This window comes from Abramis brama, assembly GCF_963993115.1.
Source record: "Abramis brama genome assembly, chromosome: 14".
In the NCBI taxonomy this organism is placed as follows: Eukaryota; Metazoa; Chordata; class Actinopteri; order Cypriniformes; family Leuciscidae; genus Abramis; species Abramis brama.
The window spans coordinates 9,385,254-9,404,136 of NC_139976.1; the positions used below are offsets into that span (position 1 = coordinate 9,385,254).

At 35.9% G+C, this 18,883-nt stretch overlaps 1 protein-coding gene across 4 annotated transcripts in view; it reads right to left on the minus strand.

Moving 5' to 3' along the window:
* Positions 1-515: 515 nt before the first annotated feature.
* The window catches only part of qki2 (QKI, KH domain containing, RNA binding 2), a 38,688-nt gene continuing 20,320 nt past the window's right edge, over positions 516-18,883 (minus strand). The window contains exons 3-8 of one of the 4 annotated variants that reach the window (XM_084135402.1): positions 18,668-18,784; positions 14,309-14,452; positions 10,414-10,501; positions 8,916-9,200; positions 7,357-7,431; positions 516-2,908 (exon numbers count right to left, since the gene is read on the minus strand). In XM_084135402.1, the coding sequence (XP_083991528.1) occupies positions 2,892-2,908; positions 7,357-7,431; positions 8,916-9,200; positions 10,414-10,501; positions 14,309-14,452; positions 18,668-18,784 (726 nt within the window). In that variant the 3' untranslated portion in view covers positions 516-2,891. Of the gene's footprint in view, positions 2,909-6,063; positions 8,145-8,915; positions 9,204-10,413; positions 10,502-14,308; positions 14,453-18,667; positions 18,785-18,883 lie in introns of those variants that run through there. The other 3 variants (XM_084135401.1, XM_084135404.1, XM_084135403.1) reach the window with 3 other exon arrangements.

The following is an 18,883-nucleotide window of genomic DNA, read 5'->3' on the forward strand; positions in this document are numbered from 1 at the left end:
CAGTTATTTTACAAAAGACAATGTTAGCTTATTTAGTTTTCTTACACTTTTCAGAGAATCTGGAAAGTTTTGCTTGCATTGTATGGTTTCAATGGACTCCTTTGAAAGACAATTACCAGTGTAATCTATCTGTGGATACTCTTTTCTTGGTGACTCTTATGACTTTCCAAAACAGCTCAACAGATGGCTACAATACAAAAACAAGCACACATAATGGAGCGTTGAGAAAGAAAGAATAATGAAACTGTGTGAAAAAGAGGTGGGTGTTCTTCCAACTCAAGCAACCGTACCATTTATATAGATTTTACTTCTTCCTTTTTTTTCTGCCCCATAATCATCCTGTCACTTTCCTGTTAAATGCAGCTTTGTTCAGGATGATCAATTAAACAGTATGAGAAGTTTGGACCCAGATCTTCTCCATTATCTACAGCAGACCTGAATCAGATTAGTAGGCAAAGTGTTCTGGCACATGTAAAAAGCACAAGAGAAAGAGCGACCAAGTTAGTTTCTTTTTTAAAACTATGATTTTAATATTCCGCTGTTGCTTCTCATTACAGAGTTTAGTCCAGCATATTTCAGTCAGTAACACACTCTTTTGCTTAATTTCACACAAATCCTGTTCTAAAGATTCAAAGCAGACAAAAGAAATTATTGACGGGGTTAATGTAAAGAAATCATCAAATGTTAGTACAATCGGCAAGAAAAGATTAATCAAATTATGTAACTAGAAATGGTTAATAGCTTACAATTTACATAAGAAGGCACATAGGCAAAGCAACAATGACAAACCAAACGCCCCAGCAAATAATAACCACTTTAAAACTTGCTCAGAGTGAGGCTGGAACCAAATAATATTGTTCATCGAATGGGGGATTTCCATTTTCCACCACCTATGGAATTATATCATCATGGAAAAAATACGTCTCTCATATCATTTTTGTAATAAGGCATACTGTTCATATCTGGAAATGTGATTTAATGTTATTTCTCACATACAAAATATGATAGAAAAATACATTATAAAATGTTACAATGGTTATAAATAGGACTGTATATTTTCCAATGCAGGGAGCTGCTTGGGTTTGCAAAAAAAAAAAAGAAAAAAAAAAGACAATAATAATATGCTTGAATGGCGAGTTGCAGTTCATTGGCATATACAATACACAAACACTCACTCACACAATCATCAGTAAACATGCTCACACATGTCGACACGGTCTATAATAATACTGCATGGAAGGCAAACACGAAACCAAAAAACACACATTAACAAACAACTCCAGTTCCTGGTCGTAAAAACAAATTCCATCCGTTAAATATATTTGCAGGATTTTTCCTTTAGCAATATCCCGATTAATAGTAATAAAAAAGAAAATGACATGCAACTTGATCACAAACGCAAACGTCTAAAAAGTATTGCATTTGCTCTGCATAAATACAACCAATATTATTTTAAAAAAAGGAGATGTATCTTCTCAAAATCCAGTTATGATAACCAAATAACAAAATGCAATCATAATTTGTTAATAGGCTTTTAGTTTCTGAAATGGCACTGGAAGACCAACTGAAGGACATTTATTCGGTAATTTTAATAAAACTGAAAATCATTTGCATAGGAAGGAAATGTGACATGTCTGCACACAACTTCTAGTACACTTCAATTCTTCAAAAGGAATAAAATGAGTTCTGTACTAATCAACCCCAAACCTTTATCAATTTCAACCTGCTGAATTGAAAAAAAAATGCTCCTTGAGATATAAGCTGAGAGAAAAATACAGAATCGAAAGTAATAGTTTAGAAGTTTCATATTGATGTGCTTCATTGCTGTATAACAGATGTAGTGATGGCTCTATAAACATACACATATATTTTCACAAACAATCAAATTGCGAGCGTAAAGAGCTCAAGAAGTACCTAATGTAGTGGACAGGGTAAAACTCTATTAATCATTACTTGTAAAGAAAAATATTAAACGCACATAAAAACACTAGTTTTTGAGTGTAACGCCTGCAACATTGTTCTGTACACCTCTTGTTTTCATGATCACGATAAAGAGGAATTGAACAGAAATACCTGATATGTTGGCATGTAACACACTGATGGACATTCATACTTGTTCGTAATTGATGATAGTGTAAAATAAGGCACTTGTTTGTTTGTTTTTATTTAAAAAAGACACCGTTTTGGTCTCTAAATATTTGTCATAAGGAAATAAGCATTGTTTGTTCATCACATTTAGACAATACTGTTTTTTTTAATACAAAAAAGGATCACCTGTGAAAAATATATAATCATTTCCTGTGCAGCACCCTCGTATCAAAAAGATATTAATTGATGTTGTGTTTGTACACTTCCTCATGTCACTGAATGCTTTTCGACAGCTCTCTGAAGAAAACGCTGGTAGGCAAGCATGGCTTTTACATCCCTTATGGACTTTCGACCTCTAAGTCAGTTTTAAAGTTTTAACTATTCAGGATGGTATGAGAACTGCAGTGCACAAACTTAGAGTGTTAAACATTATGCTCAATTATTCATTTTTAGAAACAAATAAAGATGTGTGTTTATTTAGTGTGTGCATGTGAAAGGCTAACATTAGGATTTTAGGTGTCGCCCAGACAGTGTTATTGCTTTATGACACTTCAGTGCAGGCTGGGAAGCCCAGGTCACCTGACCCAAGGAGGTCCTCAGTTTGAGAAGGGGAGTGATTCGGTTCTGCGGGTGGTGGCGTGGGGCCATCACGGCTTCTCGGCTGTGTTAAGCGAATTAAAGCTGCTTCTGGGCTCACCAGCAGGCTGCCAAAACATAGAAGCGAAGGACGAGAGCCAGAGAACTGGTCAGCAGGCAGGCAATGGTCAGGTCATCATTGGGTGAAGAGTTCAGAGGGTCATTGGTTAGTTGCCGGTGGCGGCTGGGTTGTTAGAGAAAAAAAAAATGGACAGACAGAGGGGAAACGAAAAAAATAAAATAAAAGGACATAAAAAGAACACAAAAGAAAAAAGATAGAGAAGGAGATTAGTTTCAGCTAGTGACGGTTGGATGACAATATGACATTACTAATTACAGCTACTGTAAGAGAAAACTGCTCAAAGTCTACATTAACACGGCAAAATCATGAAAGCCTCATGATTTAACTCCAGAACCCACCTCCCAGGTGAAAATGGTTAAAGAAGCAAAAAGGCAAATCAATTACAGAGTCATTACGAATTAAACTAACAGCACTTAATGGTTAGTAGCAGTCAACAGAGTTTGGGTGTTTGGAAAAACCGACCTCAATCCTGGATTACGAGATGCAAGGATCCTCTGACTGCTATTAAGCATTAGAGTGCCGCTTCAATACAAAAGCCACAAAGCTGCTAGTGATAATGATATGGATTCATGAGTAGTTACAGAGATGTGACGAGAGAAGTAAAATCAGAGAGTGACAGGCTAATCAAAAGATTTCTAGACAGCACAAAAAGTTTGGTGTTTTTTTTAACTCAAATTTTATTGCCTTTAAAATTGGACTATTTACAAAAAAAAAATAAAAAAATACAGAATGCTAATCAAACAGAATGATACTAAAGCACATTGGCTGAAATTTAGGGCTAAAACAACACTACAAACACAATGAACACTTGTTTCGCAAGCTGATAAACCCTTAGCCTAAAACCTTACAAGACAGTGTTTCAAGACTGTCACAGGTACGACATCCTAAAAACAAAATGTACCCCTTATGGAAAAATAACATGGCATTGTTCTCCAAGCTTACATGTTTATAAATTCCCTATTCATTTACAAATACAATAGAATTTCATAAATGTTCTTGCTTTATAGTTAAACATATTGCTTTCATAAACTCATCTTTAAAAGATCACACACGATAACTGGTTTTCCATACATTTGACAAAATTCAAAAAGAAGCTTACTGCAAAACAACAAAGAAACAAACAAACCAAAAATGGAATATTTCGCCAGTTCGTCTGTTGTTCTTGTGCTAACAGGCAGGCACAGTGTGTAACCGTCCTGCTTTGATAAACAACCTAACATCTCATGAGGTTTTTTGCGTTTCTTGTTTCACTTTGCTCTGTCTGAGTAGCGCAGACTAGGAGCTGGTGATTTAAAATCTTCAGTGCAAAATACTTGTGCCATATTTTTATGATGAGGAATTTCTTGAATGGAGAGTTCAAGGGATCATAAGCACCTTTATAATGCACCGAGCAACTATTTTAGAAACGAGTAGTGCATATGATGACTTGCACTCTCAAACAAGTCCTAACCTTCATAACTGTCTAGTCTATCTCATGTGACACCGTCCAAGCCAGGCGCTAGGAATATTTCATCCAATGCATTTCATTCAAGGGCATTTTCCCTTTCACAAGATCTTTCTGTGGCTGTGGACAGTAAGCCAGACAAGGTAGATTTGACTTTTTGTGCAATTTCACAATTGTTATGCATTAAACTGGTCAGTTGTATTGGTCTATTAAATTATGACATGTTAAAGTCTTATGGGAGTGAAATTCACTTATATTGATCAGTAGATTCTCACATTTAAAAGTTTTTTTCAGGAGTCATAGTTATTATATGTACAGTTTTGGCACATTCACATGTTTGTAATATGAGTTGTTTAATTCAGTTTCAATTACAGCGATCTTTAAAAGCTGGTGCTGTAATTCCCTTAGATCCAGTTTATTCCATTTAAGGCATTTGAAAGAATTTTTTATCATGAATATGCTCAGTGACCCAGGCCAGAAATGATTACTTTTAACTTAAAATACAATGATCAACTGATCTATACATAAAAACTGCAGTAAAAAAGGAAAAGGAAAAAAAAACAGATTTAGCAGAAATCAAAGTATCTTTACAGAAGAAATACTGTAATGAGATACAGCTTATAACAAGCCTGAAATAATATTCAGTAGTTTGAAGTTTCTCAATTAATATGATTAAGTATACATCTGGATCATAAATTGGGTAAAATTTCACCTATCTTCTAAACATCATTTATGCTTGTCTGGCCAGGTTGAACTATGATAAATAAGATTATGTTTCATTATGTGAAACTTTAAAAAAAAATCTTAGATCTTCCTCCAAAACCTAAATCTTGTTTAAAAGTTGTTCCATTATTCAGAAAAACTCTTTGTAAGCTGCCAAAAACTGTTTCAAAGGATCAGGATTGGAAAGTAGATTTAAATGGGACACTAATGTACTGTATTCAAGCGGCATAAAATGATCTTCAAATACACTAAAACTATGAAAGAATATTAAAGGAATGACAAATGAAGAATAAACCGAAGCAAACAAACAGGTGAGCTCCATTACCCTTCATTGACTATGAGCCCGAAGGCCATCACAACGTCATCAGTGTAAGGAGTGCAGTGGACAGTCAGTTTTGCTCCATGTAGGTTCTGTGAAGCCAAAGTGGTTCTAACACTATCACACTAGTTTTTCATCTACATGCGTCCACAACTAAACTTCAGGTCATGTTTGTCTCAATATACAATGCATGTAAGTGCTGAAGTTATCAGATCATACCAATAGTCTGTTCCAAAGCCTGGTGAGCTGCCTACAGAGGCAGTTGTTATGAGCTAAGTAATATGCTCACTGATTCCATTCTGACTTTAAGGAAAAGGCAATCCGAGAATACATTGTGACGTTGCATTCATTTAATTACTGACAAGTATTGATCAGTATACTCTATCAAGTATTTGTGTTCTATACAGGAGCGTAGTTTGTTAGTTTCAAGCTTTTATACGCGCTAAGTTCCCGTCTGAACTTAATGGACCAATTATCAGCACAAAATTGAACCCCAGTTTATTTAATTCTACGTTTGTGGCATGCAAATCACCTAATACTGTGCATGCGTTACGCGAGCTGTTCCTATCGTGACGCCAATGATAAAATGTGCAATCCATTTGTATTCTTTTGAGAATTAACAACTTTAAAACGCTATGGAGAAAGTCAAACATGATCTAAAACAGCTACATAAACTAAAAAGACTGATGAAAACAGGAGAAAACATAATCAAGTTTTTAAACTACTCATGATCACCCATAATAGAATTTATCACTGTTTTTTTTTTTTTTTGCTATTTGTAGATTAAGAAAAAAAGAAAAAAAGTCAACATTGAGGAGCCATCAATGGTCTCACATGTAATTCTAGCCTTATCGTAACAAATGCTATAGTTAAACAATTACAGGAACTATATGATACATTTTCATTAGGGCAAGTACAAGTTTAAAGTATGGACGTTCTTGAATTACTGACCAAACAAGCAGTTTTTCCCCATGTGTAAAATGTGTTCTGTTCTAATGATGACGGACAGGAAAAACCTGGCCTTCAGATATTCCAAGAGATGACATAGTTGTAATCATTAAGAGCCTGTTGAACTGTTAAGGAATAGGAAATAAATCATTTCAATATAAGAAAATGTAAAGTTAGTTTGACTTCCCATGGCATTTTGAAGTAGAAAATTCTGTCAAACTGATAAGGTTCCAGATGCTTAAATAATATAAAATACATAATATATCCTATGTAAACAAGTAATTGTTAACTATAGGCTATTTCTTTATTGCAGTTATGTTATCAACCAACTTTGCATGTGTGGACAATAGGTAAGATACCACAAAAGACCATTTTGCAAAATTAAACAAATAAACAAACAAATAAATGTCATAAGGGAGCATTCTCTGAGACCCCGCTAAAACGGTTCACACATCAACCCCCCCTTTGTTCTATGTATCTATATATCCTTAAAGTATCACACTGTTAGCTTAGCAACATGCTAACTGCAAACTTTGAAACTATTGAAATCAATTGCAAGTCGAGTCTCCAGTGCGGAATGCAATTTGTGTTACGTGTTGCCTAAGTAGTGTTCCAAATTGTACATTAACAGTGTTCCATGGTGGTTAGGATGCTCTTTTTGAAGGTAGCTCACTAGATTTTGGAACAGAGCTGAAATCTCTGAGTTTGGAATGTTTTCATAAGCCATAAGGATGTTTTGACCTATTCAGTTATCATTTTTTTTGCTCCAGTATTCTACTTTTTTAACCTTTGCTTCAGTGACCCCCAAGAACATGCTCAACATATAATACGAGTAAGATGATAACACCTTCAGTTTCAATGCATTTCTAGGTTGGCAGGTTTAGTGAGTATAAAAACCCTGCACAGACTGGCATGTACTTTACCCGATAACAGCAACACTGAAATCTCAAATGATGCTTTTGTTTGGCAGGTTAGAAGTTGCTTAAAACAGTTCATCTCTTTGTATTGAGTGAGAGATGCAATGAAAAAGACAGTGTAATCAGCATACTGAAGACGACAAAGTACACACACACACACACACACAGAGCACAGTTTGAACACTGGAGCTAAACTAACCTCGTTCTGCGGTCACTACCCTTTGGTAAGGATGGACGCGCATATCCTGCCTTCGTACTTTAGTAGTCACTGCACCTGCTCAGAGCGCAACATTGCCAACAAAACAAGAATTAACAGATTATTCATCAAAATACATTAAAACAACATTTCACACAAAATTGTTTCACAAACAAGGCTTGGAAGTCCAAATTACAAGCCACAAGTGACCTTTTCTCCATTGTGAAATCGCATCATATGTTGTTCCCCTTCTCAATTTTCCAGTAAATCTGAAGTATTTCCATAACAACATAAATTCTGCTTAATGCTCTGACTAATTTAAACTATAGAGCCCTTGTATTCCTCTCGATTCACAAGATGCTTCAGATAAAATGAATTCACTACAGGCTTTCATGGAGAATGTTTTTCACAAGCACGTTATATTAGCAATAATACTGATCACTCTCTAAATATCTAAGATACAGTTGCAGGAGAAATTAAGTGATACAAATATTACAAGCTAAACAAATATAGATTATTTTCCAACTGAGGAATGTAATAAGGCTTAATTATCAGTATTTATCTGAAGATATCAATTTTTTTAATCTATGAATAAGTCAACAAAACAGTTAAGACCAGTGTAAACATGAGTAGTAATGATCTTTAGTCATTTGTTTCTTATAAAAATCAGTTTCTTCGTTTGCTCTTTTGTTCCAAGGCAGCTGTAAAGCAAAGCATTTTTAACACTCGTATGGGCTGAAGACTGTGTAAAACCCCTGAGCATTACTAGCCTTTTGTCGGGAAAGCCATACCTACAAGGACAAGACAGAACGCTGGAGTTAGTCTACTGGATCTCTGAGCAAATGAGGACAAACTGTGTACTCCAAACAGGGTTGGACATACAGAATATAATGTGAAATAAAATAAAATAAAATATAGCTTTTTAAAATATAATCAAATGTATATAATACAACAAATATAAAAATACTTAAATATATATATAAAAAAAAATATTTTATTGTTTAATAAAATAAAACAATATATTAACATCAAATTTATTATTATTATTGGAGTAACAAAGCAATAATATAATTTGCAAACTACTAGTTTATAGTTAATAGTTTATAAACTGCAGTTAATACATTAATAGACTATATACAAATAGGGAGTTCTTCATTCATTGTCACTGTAATTAAAAAAGTGTTATTGTTTAATTAGCTCACATGTAAAGAGTTAGATAATGCTTTGTTAACAACTTATAAACCATGAATATTTCACACTTTAGATTACATCATGGAAAATTGGAAAATGTCTTTAAGTGCTTTAATCCAGCCTTTATTGGACATTAATTACATTAGTATTAAGAGTTCCTTAAAATGTTTCAAAGTATTATATAAAGTGTTAACTTATTATTATTAATATTATTATGAATATAAACTGCTACAGACAGATGAACAGTATAGCAACTGTTGACAAATACCATGCATTTTGGGTATATCATACCAGTCATAACTCCAAATCATGGTAATCACATAATCTGTACAAAATACCTTTAAAGACAAACAAATTATCAAATCTCTTACCTAAAACACCACTGGAGTCAATAGGATATTCAAGAATGGAGGCAGGGGCTAGGGTGTAGGGGTAATCGTAGGGTGCATAGATGATGCCTGACTCAGGGGTCTGTGGTAAGAGGTGGTGCGGCGTGCCCGTGGGCATGAGGGCAGAGGTCTGGATCTGTCGGATGAGGGGCATGAGGGTGGGTGCGTTGGGTGCAGGGGTACGCAGTGCCCCAGTGGGCATCCCCGGGGAGGGGCCGGTGATAATGCGGGGAGCTTGTGCTGTGGCGGCCAGGGAGAAGGCTAAAGCTGCTAAACAGAACAAGATGCACAAGAGCAAATACAAAAAAAGATGTGAGGGGAAAAGAAACTCAGGTGCTAATCAATCTACCTTGTTTTACATTTCAAAAAGCAAACCAGCTGCCTATGCAAATATTTTCACACACAACAAGTTTGCGTATTAATTCATCCACATGGCAACAAAAAATTAGAGATGGGCAACTTTGACCCTGGAGGGCCACTGTACTGCAGAATTTAGCTCCAACCCTTATACAAACTCGCCTGCCTGCTTTCTAGCATTCCCGAAGACATAACCTGCATCTTTCGAAGGCCGATTGTGTCACGGTGGCGCGATTCAAAGGCTCCTTCAAATGCGTCCTTTGTTTCCCGTGCAATGAAGGATAAAACAGATCTTTCGCGGACTTGCCTACCGCCAGGATTTTGCCGAAATATTTTTGACAGAAATTGACGAGTTACACTTCTAAACATAAGTATTGGGTTTCAGCTTACTCAAATATCTAATGATTCAACGTTTGTATCATTAGATATTTGAGACCATGGTGAACATATTTACATAGTTTGTGAACCCTGTTTTGTTTTCAGACAGTTTAATATAACTTTCAAAAAAGTCCAGTACAAATGTTACTGCCACTCATCAACAACAGCAGCTGTCAGTTGCTTGGAGACAAGAACAATCTTCCGTAGGCTCGACCGTCCCATTTAACAGTGCTCGTTCCGACCTTCGCTGACTTCGAAGGATGCAGCCTTTGAATTGGGACACAGCTATTGATTAGCTTGTTCAGGTGTGTTTAATTAGGGTTGGAGCAGGACAGTGGTCCTCCAGGGCCGATCCCTGGTTTAGGTCATTATTATTGCAAGTCAATATTCAAACTTTCTTTTTAATCAAGTTCACAAAACCCCAAAATAGACAGCATATCTAAAACTGAAATGATGTACAAAAAGACTCAGTGTAAGATGTATGCTAAGTGGCTCGGGTTGAATTAATTGCAAGAAAAGATTGGTTTATAACAAAACCCAAATCAGAATGTTTGAGGAATATCAATATGGTGCTCCAATATCTTGCAAGCAATGTAAACAAAGCTAAAGAACCCAATAGAGGCGAGTTGTATTGCAAAAAAGTAAAACTTTGAAAAGAAATTAGTTTAATATAGAGGAATGAATATTAGAGGGGAGGAGAATCTGGACAGATAAATAGGTCAGTGTTTGATGATGTCATTCTTACGTGACTTGATATTGGCGTCTCTGTATGTGCCGTTGAGTATGGCCAGCTCCATCAGCTGCATTTTTTTCAAGCTGTCTTCACCTTCAGCCTGCACATACACATGAGAAAAGTTGTTTAGAATAATTTTACATTGTTTAGCTTACTTAAAAAAGCTGGATTCTACATGACTACACTTTTTGTTTACTAGAATGTTTGAGAAGCAGGCAGTGCAGTGGCGTGGGTAAGCTAACGTTTCACACTTGCTAACAGCTAGCAGATGATTTACTCTGCCACTGTTAAAACAAGCCAGCCCCAAAGAGCAAGAGGTTAAAAAAACAGATAGCATTACTCTCAGCAGCGAATACTGCGACCAACGCCTCTCTGCATTCCCGTTTTCCGTGGCTCATCCTACAAGCTGTTTCCCCCTCTGCATAGTTCACTTCCCCTGAAGTGGACACTTTCTTGTCAATTAATGATGAAGTGGTTCATATGAACCACTGGTTCTCAGTCAGGGGGCCTCAGCAAACCTCCAAAGATGCCACAAGATGACTTACAATTATTAAAATAAGACAAAAGTATTTAAATAATTACGAACTACAAAATCAAGGTATTTCTTATTTTAGTTTTTTTTTTTTTTTTTAAGAACCAAGATTCCCACAGTCTTTAAAAACTTGGAAATATGAGGTAGCCTAATTTAAAATTTTCTAGGCCTGGAAAAGCCATGTAAATTAATAAAATCACATAATACATGTGTATGTATATATATCACTCATATAAATACACACACAATCAATTATTATTATATGTTATTATTATATATAAATATTTATCAATTTTTTAAATATAAAATGTACATTCATTTTAAATATGTATTTTTTTTATATTTTTGTTATGCTAAACACTAAAAAAAAAATACATTAATCTAGTAATATCATGAACGCCTGGAAAAGTTATGAGGCCTTCAAATATTGTGGACAATATTCTATTGTCTACAACACTTGTTTTCCACCTAATCATTTATCTGAACATGACATGTAAAACAGCCATAAATGCACTGATCTATTGACAGCAACTGTATAAAAATTCAAGCCTAAATAAGTGAAAAGATCAGCAACTGACTTTTCGTCAAGCTCTCAGACAGTAAAGTCTGAGTTCAGAGCAGGCCAGGGAGGGGCATGGCAGACAGTCCACAGAATAATATGAACTATGTCAGCAAGCAGAGAAGCGAAAGAAAAGCGGAGCTTTTCAAAGTGGGATCAGTGTGAGAATGTGTGTGTGTGTGTGTGTGTGTGTGTGTACCACCCTTCTCTCTGCTTGCTTTGCTGAGATCTGCCAGCCAACTGACCGAAGCTAGTGAATATCAACCACTATTCAGACTGTGTGTTAGTGAAAATACATATATAATAATTATAATCTTTTGATGAAGGAAATGCTGAATTCAACAACAATTGCGGAAAAATCTGAATTATTCTCTTGAAATTAACTTTTCTTCCTTTAGCTTTTAGCAGAAAATGGTGGATGAGCAAAAGTCAAGCTCAAACCTGTTATGAAAAGACATTAAAAAACTCTATGTACTATAAATCAGTGGTTCTCAACTGATTTGGTCATGGGACCTACATCTTCCTGTGGTCATGAAGCCACAACCCAAATTTTTAGGGATTTGAACCAAGCTAATTTATTTCTCAAAAATGGTTGAAACACACACAAGTAGGCCTACCGTCCCAATTTACACATAAATTGTAAGAATATAACTAACACAAGATAAACAATTTATATCCCCCATTCACACTATAGTTTTTCATTATACAATAGTAAGTTGGTATGAGCCACCACAGTCATCAAAAATATAGAAAATAGCAGAAAGTAAAATAAAGTGGTATTTCTGAATGAAACATATGGACACTGATCCATATATTTAGGTTATAAAATAAATACACTGAAAAAATATATACTGGATGTCAAAGCTTTAGTTTAGTCACCATTAAATTCAGGAAAGAAACCAATGGGATGAATTTGCTTAGACAGTGATTTGTTGCTATGGGGATCCTTTTATATCTTGATATATAATTGCAGAGACTATTTTTTTCTCCCAAGTGAGACAGAAAGACTAGAGATTCTAGTCTCTGAGGGGAAAAGATGTCTTCCATATGTTTTGGGCCTTGAGCTGGAAAACAAACGCCACAATAACTTTTTTTCTACACTGGCAGTGAAACATTCAACATTTTTGAAATATGAAAATGGTGAAGAAGTGCATGACACTGACTTGCCTAAAACAGATCAAACTTAATTCAAAATAAATATCAAAACATTATCTTTGAACACTATTTTATTACAAAAAGCAACTTCTACAAATTTCTCACAGCTTTAAATGAGTAGGCAGTGCCAAAAAACACTTCCCCTGGATGGTTTGATGAAGACAAACACAAACGCAGTGGGTTTACCTTTAAGACGAGAGCTTCCTGGAGTAAACAGTGCTAAACTTTATAAAGAGCTTATTCCCCATTCAGGATTCCATTGCAGAGAAAGGGCACAACTGTCAATCAAGGATCAGTGCATCCCAAGAGGGTTTCCATAGTAGCACCACAGGGAGTCCAGAAACCCTCTCTCTTTGACAGCAGAGGAGGGATTACAATCCACAATTACACAATATTCCTGAATTCCATTCTCTGATTCTATTGTGCTTTCTACATTAAATAGCTGCTTTTCACAAGAAATACCACAGCCTCAAGAAATGCTTTTTCTGTATTTCACTGTAAAGTTAACAAAACAACATTTGCAACAGTATTATTTTATTATTACTTAAAAACTATTACAATATTTAGCCTTTTTTCTGTTTTAATCATTGTTTAAATGATCTGATCAAAATAATTTTCTATAATAAATTTAAATTTTAACAATACCAACAATATGTCTGTAATGTTACATATTTTTGAGTGAAATGGAACAATAACTGAGAAAAAAACTATGCAACCCATTTTACAGGTATTGAACAAGAATAATATCAGTCAATTACTGGATTATGTCTCTACTTGATGGATAAAAAATTAAGAAAAAAAGTTAAAGTTAAGAAGGCATTTTGATGTTAAGCGACAAAGCAAAAGCGTTTCAGAGGACATGGAAATAGTATTAAAGCAAATATGACCAATTTTGATTTCAATCCTTTTTTTTTACTTTAATATTACATTTTAGTTTAAAGACCTAAAAAAAAACTTTTAAAAAGTAAATTGTTCTTCTTGACATTTCAATGTATCCAGCTAAGATTAGATAACTCTGATGCAAGAATATTGCTATATTTCAATGCCTGACCTCGTAGCTTAATGAAAAAATGAAAAAACCTTGTGAAAAACACTACAGAAAAAGAACATTTCTCTCAAATCTCACCAGGCTTCTAATGGCACTTCCTCCTAACCTGCTGTCACTTCCTTTAGACCCAAAGGTTAATTGGCATTCAGCTCTGCGTCCCAGGGCAATGCTGAGACTTCTGTTGTTCCCCTGTGGGGATCTTTTGAGTCTTGACCCTTCAGTCCTGAGCTCCTCATTAATTTATAAGCAAAGGTAATTAAGCCTATTAAAAACTGCACACGGTGCTCACCTTTGCACATCTGTAGTCATGTGTGCTCATTGGCTCCAAATTTATTCTCATGGAGGAAAGCAACTCCTCTGTTTCTGCTCCCTGCTCACATTTACCAGTCTGAGGATGCAGAGCAACTAGCAACTAAACAGAAAACCTGCTGAGCGCAGCTCTTTCGATTAATAGTGTTCTCCTCAGAGTAAATATATGTATCAGTGCCTAAGCAGCTTTTCCACGAGTCTTGTTTGCAAATCAATGTGATTTTTCCACTCTACACATTCTTTTTAAAACCTCTTCTCAATAAATACACACAAGGTCAGGAGATCAAAGGGACAAATCACTCACCGCCGGGACAAGCAGTTTCTTGACCTCCTCGACGGCTCTCTTGAGTTTGATCTCGGCACGGTTCTGAGAGTCTTCCACAGTGATGAGGACATGCAGGTCTTCGTTCAGGTGTTCCCAGTTGGGCTTTCCTCTGTTTTGCTCTTCCTGTTCAAATGAAAACAGAAGAACCGTTTGAGAACCAGGGCTGTGTGCACTATTCAAAGCTGAATTAAGATTTTTTTTTTTAATCAATTCCCGAATTTGAATTGATGTGTCAAACAGGACGCAGAATTGCAATTCGAATTTAAATGCAAGCAAAATTAATTAAAATTAAAATTAATCCATCTCAATGCAGCTTCAAAGTCTCTACACGATCCCAGTTGAGAAATAAGGGTCTTATCTAGCGAAACGATTGGTCATTTTCTAAAAAAATAAAATATATATATACTTTTTAACAACAAATGCCCGTCTTGTACCATCTCTGAGATGCGTAAAAAAAAAAAAAAAAGTATTATAAAAATTTATTAAAACAAAGATGTCGGACGATTTTGAAGTTGGAGGAGAAAATGAGATGGAGTTTTTCGCCCTTCCCTACCTTTTTGAACCAGAGTACACAGACAAATAACTTAGATAGATGACGTGGCGCGTGACCTTTCCAACGTGTGGCGCATCTCAGAGATGGTACAAGACGGGCATTTGTGGTTAAAAAGTATATATATATTTAATTTTTTTAGAAAATGACCGATCATTTCGCTAGATAAGACCCTTATTTCTCGACTGGGATCGTGTAGAGACTTTGAAGCTGCATTGAGAGGGACATTTGAACCTTCTTTGAACATTGGAATAGTTGGTTGCCATTGAAGTGCATTCTGTGTAGGAAAATCCTGGAATGTTTTCCTCAAAAACCTTAATTTCTTTTCGACTGAAGAAAGTGAGTAAATTATCAGCAAACATTTTTTTGAAGGTGAACTAATCCTTTAAATTGCAAGGGAGTCAATTCTTCGGACAGACAGACAAATAGACAGATAGACAGACAGAAAGGGGTAGGGTGAGATTGGCAAATTACTTGATTCGCCCACATAAGAACTACTGGTAGACGTGTCGGAGAACATACACAACCGGCCAGGCCACATTTCCAACAAGACATTTTTCAAAAGTATTTTCCAGGGACATTTGTAAGACTTTGGATCAATTGCCTATGAGCGCACAGACCGCTTCCTTTGAATACGCAGTGCCACAGTTTCCATGGAAACTTTTCCAGACTCTTATTCCAACTGTACAGCTAAACATGGACATAACCTAAAACATCAACAGACACTTAGCAACAGTTAGCTTAGAGACAAGTGACTGTCGGTTAATCTCAGGGTTCAGAACGCCAACAGCAGTGACAATCCTGTTGCCATAGAAATGGGCGTTGAGCCTTATTGAATGCATTGTCTCCAGCTGGGTTTTTCATCACAGCGGGGCTTATGTTTACAACACAGCTCAGGCCTACAGAACAATCCATTACTGTGAACTCGCTCGCTGCCTTCTGAGGTTCCCACTTCAAGCAATCACAGACATCGCCATGGCCTCAAGGGAAAAGTTCGAATGAGAGTAACAAAGCCATAGACGGCCCGGCCTCATCCTTGACCGGGGGACGCCAGCCTCAGATCACAGTTGGTGGCGTTATATTTGTTAATAAGTGGCTGCCACCTCCTCAAAATATCGAGTAATTAGATGATCAAATATGTGCATCAGATAAGGCTGCAGTCTTGAGCACAGCTGGTTATGTGCTAATAATAACTGTAATTTTGACTCTGAAAAAGTCTAAGCAGCAGCACAATTCATAGAGGTCTTCTGGCCTACTTTTGGTGGGTCGGCATTTTTGTGCACAACACAGCAAAGTATGAAAAAGTTAATAACAGCTATAGATCAACAGTGAATGTAAAAGGCCAATCCAACACAAGCTGTAAATTACAGAAAGTTCACATCAACACGATTTTAGCAAGCTTACATAGAAGGATTGTGCACCTAATGGTGCAATTGGTCTATTTTCCATTTTCATTTGTACGCAAACTTCCCTCAAACTTAGAATCTTTATTTTGCTTTTGCATGATCCGAATTACAGTGAATAAACAGGCTATTCCGTCATGTCATGTGATATTATAAACGTAGCAGTTTGCTATAGTAATAATTGACAAAAAAATAAATCTGCCATCATTTACTTCAAAATCAGCATGACTTTCTTCAGTGGAATATGAAATGATATCCAAGTTGCTGTTTTCCATAAAATGAAACCATAAGATGTTCCTCACATAAAGATAATCAAATGGCTTGAAGCATAACACTACTTAAATTTATTTTATGGTGCTTTTTTGCTTGTTTTGGAACCTGACAGTTCCTGGTACCCATCCACTTTCATTGAAGAAGAAAAGAGCAACCAGGATAAGCTTAGCATATCCTTTTGTGTTCCACAGAAAAAAGAAAGTCATACAGGTTTGGAATGACATGAAGGTGAGTAAATAACCAACAACATTTTAATATTTGGATAAATTCATGCTTTAATTACGAACACCTTTCACAGCCAAAAACCCTAACCCTATTATTTGTTTATTCCAGGAAATGTGACAGTAAATCTAATTTAGAGAAAGAGAACAGATGCAGATGGCATCTCCATTTGACGCATGACTTGTTTGCCCCTGGCTGTAACTTTTCTTATTTTTCTCGCTTCCTTGATTGCCATAATTTTTCACAAGATTAATGCACAAGTTTCGCTCTGCTGTCAGAGTAGTTTCAGTGTTACAGAAAATAAGTCTGCAGAACACCAGAGGGCTTGATGGTTTCATAATCTCTTTAGCACAATACTCAAAAACTTCACAGATTTAATTTTGACATGCTATTATGACAACAGATTTTTGCACTGCTGTCAGAAAACAATTATGTCAAACTTGAGGAAACAGCTGAGGTTTAAACTTTCCATTTCAATTGTCTGTTCTGCGCTTCCTAGATGTGCAACACTATAGTCTGGCAAAGAATGCTGAGCCACCAGTCTGTTTTTCCGTCTTGACCCACAGTACGAAACAGCCTTTATAAGCATCTCTGGTGTGATAGACAAAGATTGTGCAATACAGTGAGAGAATGGCACTTTGCCCAAGGCATCGCAGCTCATTGTGTTCCATTAATTCCCCTTCAATCTGAATCTCATCAATGCGTCTAACCCAATATTTGACAGTGTTTGCTCTTAATGTTTTATGTGCATGCCTGTGTAGGCAGCAGAAGTTGCACTGTGAGGAATAAACACAGATGGTGTATCCTCAAAAATCTCAAACTGATGAAACAAGTGATTTCTATTATGTAAAAAGGAGACATTTATGATCCATCTGTGGATTACTACTACAGGCTTGGTGTGTGGGAGTGGGAAACAGGCCTGAACTCAAAACGGTAGTTGCTAGTGTCTGTATACCACATTGAAATCAAACAGGATGACATAAAGCACTTTAGAAAAGCACCAATGCAATGCCATTAAAGCATTACAACATTTTGTAACATTATTTATTCTGTTCTTGTTTATTTGTTCTTTTCTTGATTTTGATAGTTTAAAGTACTGCCTATTTGCAACATGCCCATACTTCCTCTTCCCTAAAAACTTGGGACTAAATGGTTATAGGATGAGACATTTCAAGGAAGTGAAACCGTATTCTCTGAGCTTGAAAAACAGAGCATTCTCCTTTATCTAATAGCACTCATTTTCATTTTAATGCGAGTCATTTTTCCTCTGTGTCAGGCAGCCTTGGAGGCAGGCAGATCGTCTGCCTCAGTTCTACGGTTGGGAAGGCCATACAGACTCCGTCAGGAATTCCATTAAAATAGAATTGCCTGGATTTTGTCTCCTCCCATTTGGTATCTATTAGTTATGCGCTGTCGCAAAGATAGTATATGGTCTTCGTCTCTATAAAACATGCAGTAAAAACGGCTCACAAGCTCTTCCATCATCAAAGAAAGAAAGAAAGAAAGAAAGAAAGAAAGAAAGAAAGAAAGAAAGAAAGAAAGAAAGAAAACTAAAAAAAAGTTGCTGACAAATGTTTAAGTACAATCAACTTGGATGTTTGAGTCATTTAACTTTAATTTAAACTGACTTATTTATAATAATTTAATCTTGTATAACTTACAAAAATGTTGGAAATTGCTCAACTTATTTTGATGAGTTAAAGTAATGTAAAAACATGTCATTACTTATTGATCACTTTTTTTACAGTGAAAAAAAAGAACAAAAGAAAGAAATAGTAAAAAGGGAAGGAAAAGAGAAAAAGATATTGAAATAAAAACGGAAACACAGTAAAAAGAAATAAAAGAGGAAAAGTAAAAAATAGTAAAATGCAAAAGAAAAAATGATCTCACCTTCTTCTTGTCTCTCATGGAGCCTTTGCCTCGCACCATGATCTTGCAGCCCGTCTCTGCCTCCAATTGTTTGGCTGTCAGGCCCCGGGGCCCCAGGATTCTTCCAACAAAATTGAACTGTGAAGAGACATCAAAAGGTAAGGAAAACAAGAGAATTCTTTCAGTGGAAAACATCTGCATTTTACACATCTGGTATGAGGATCCCAGTGCTGAAAA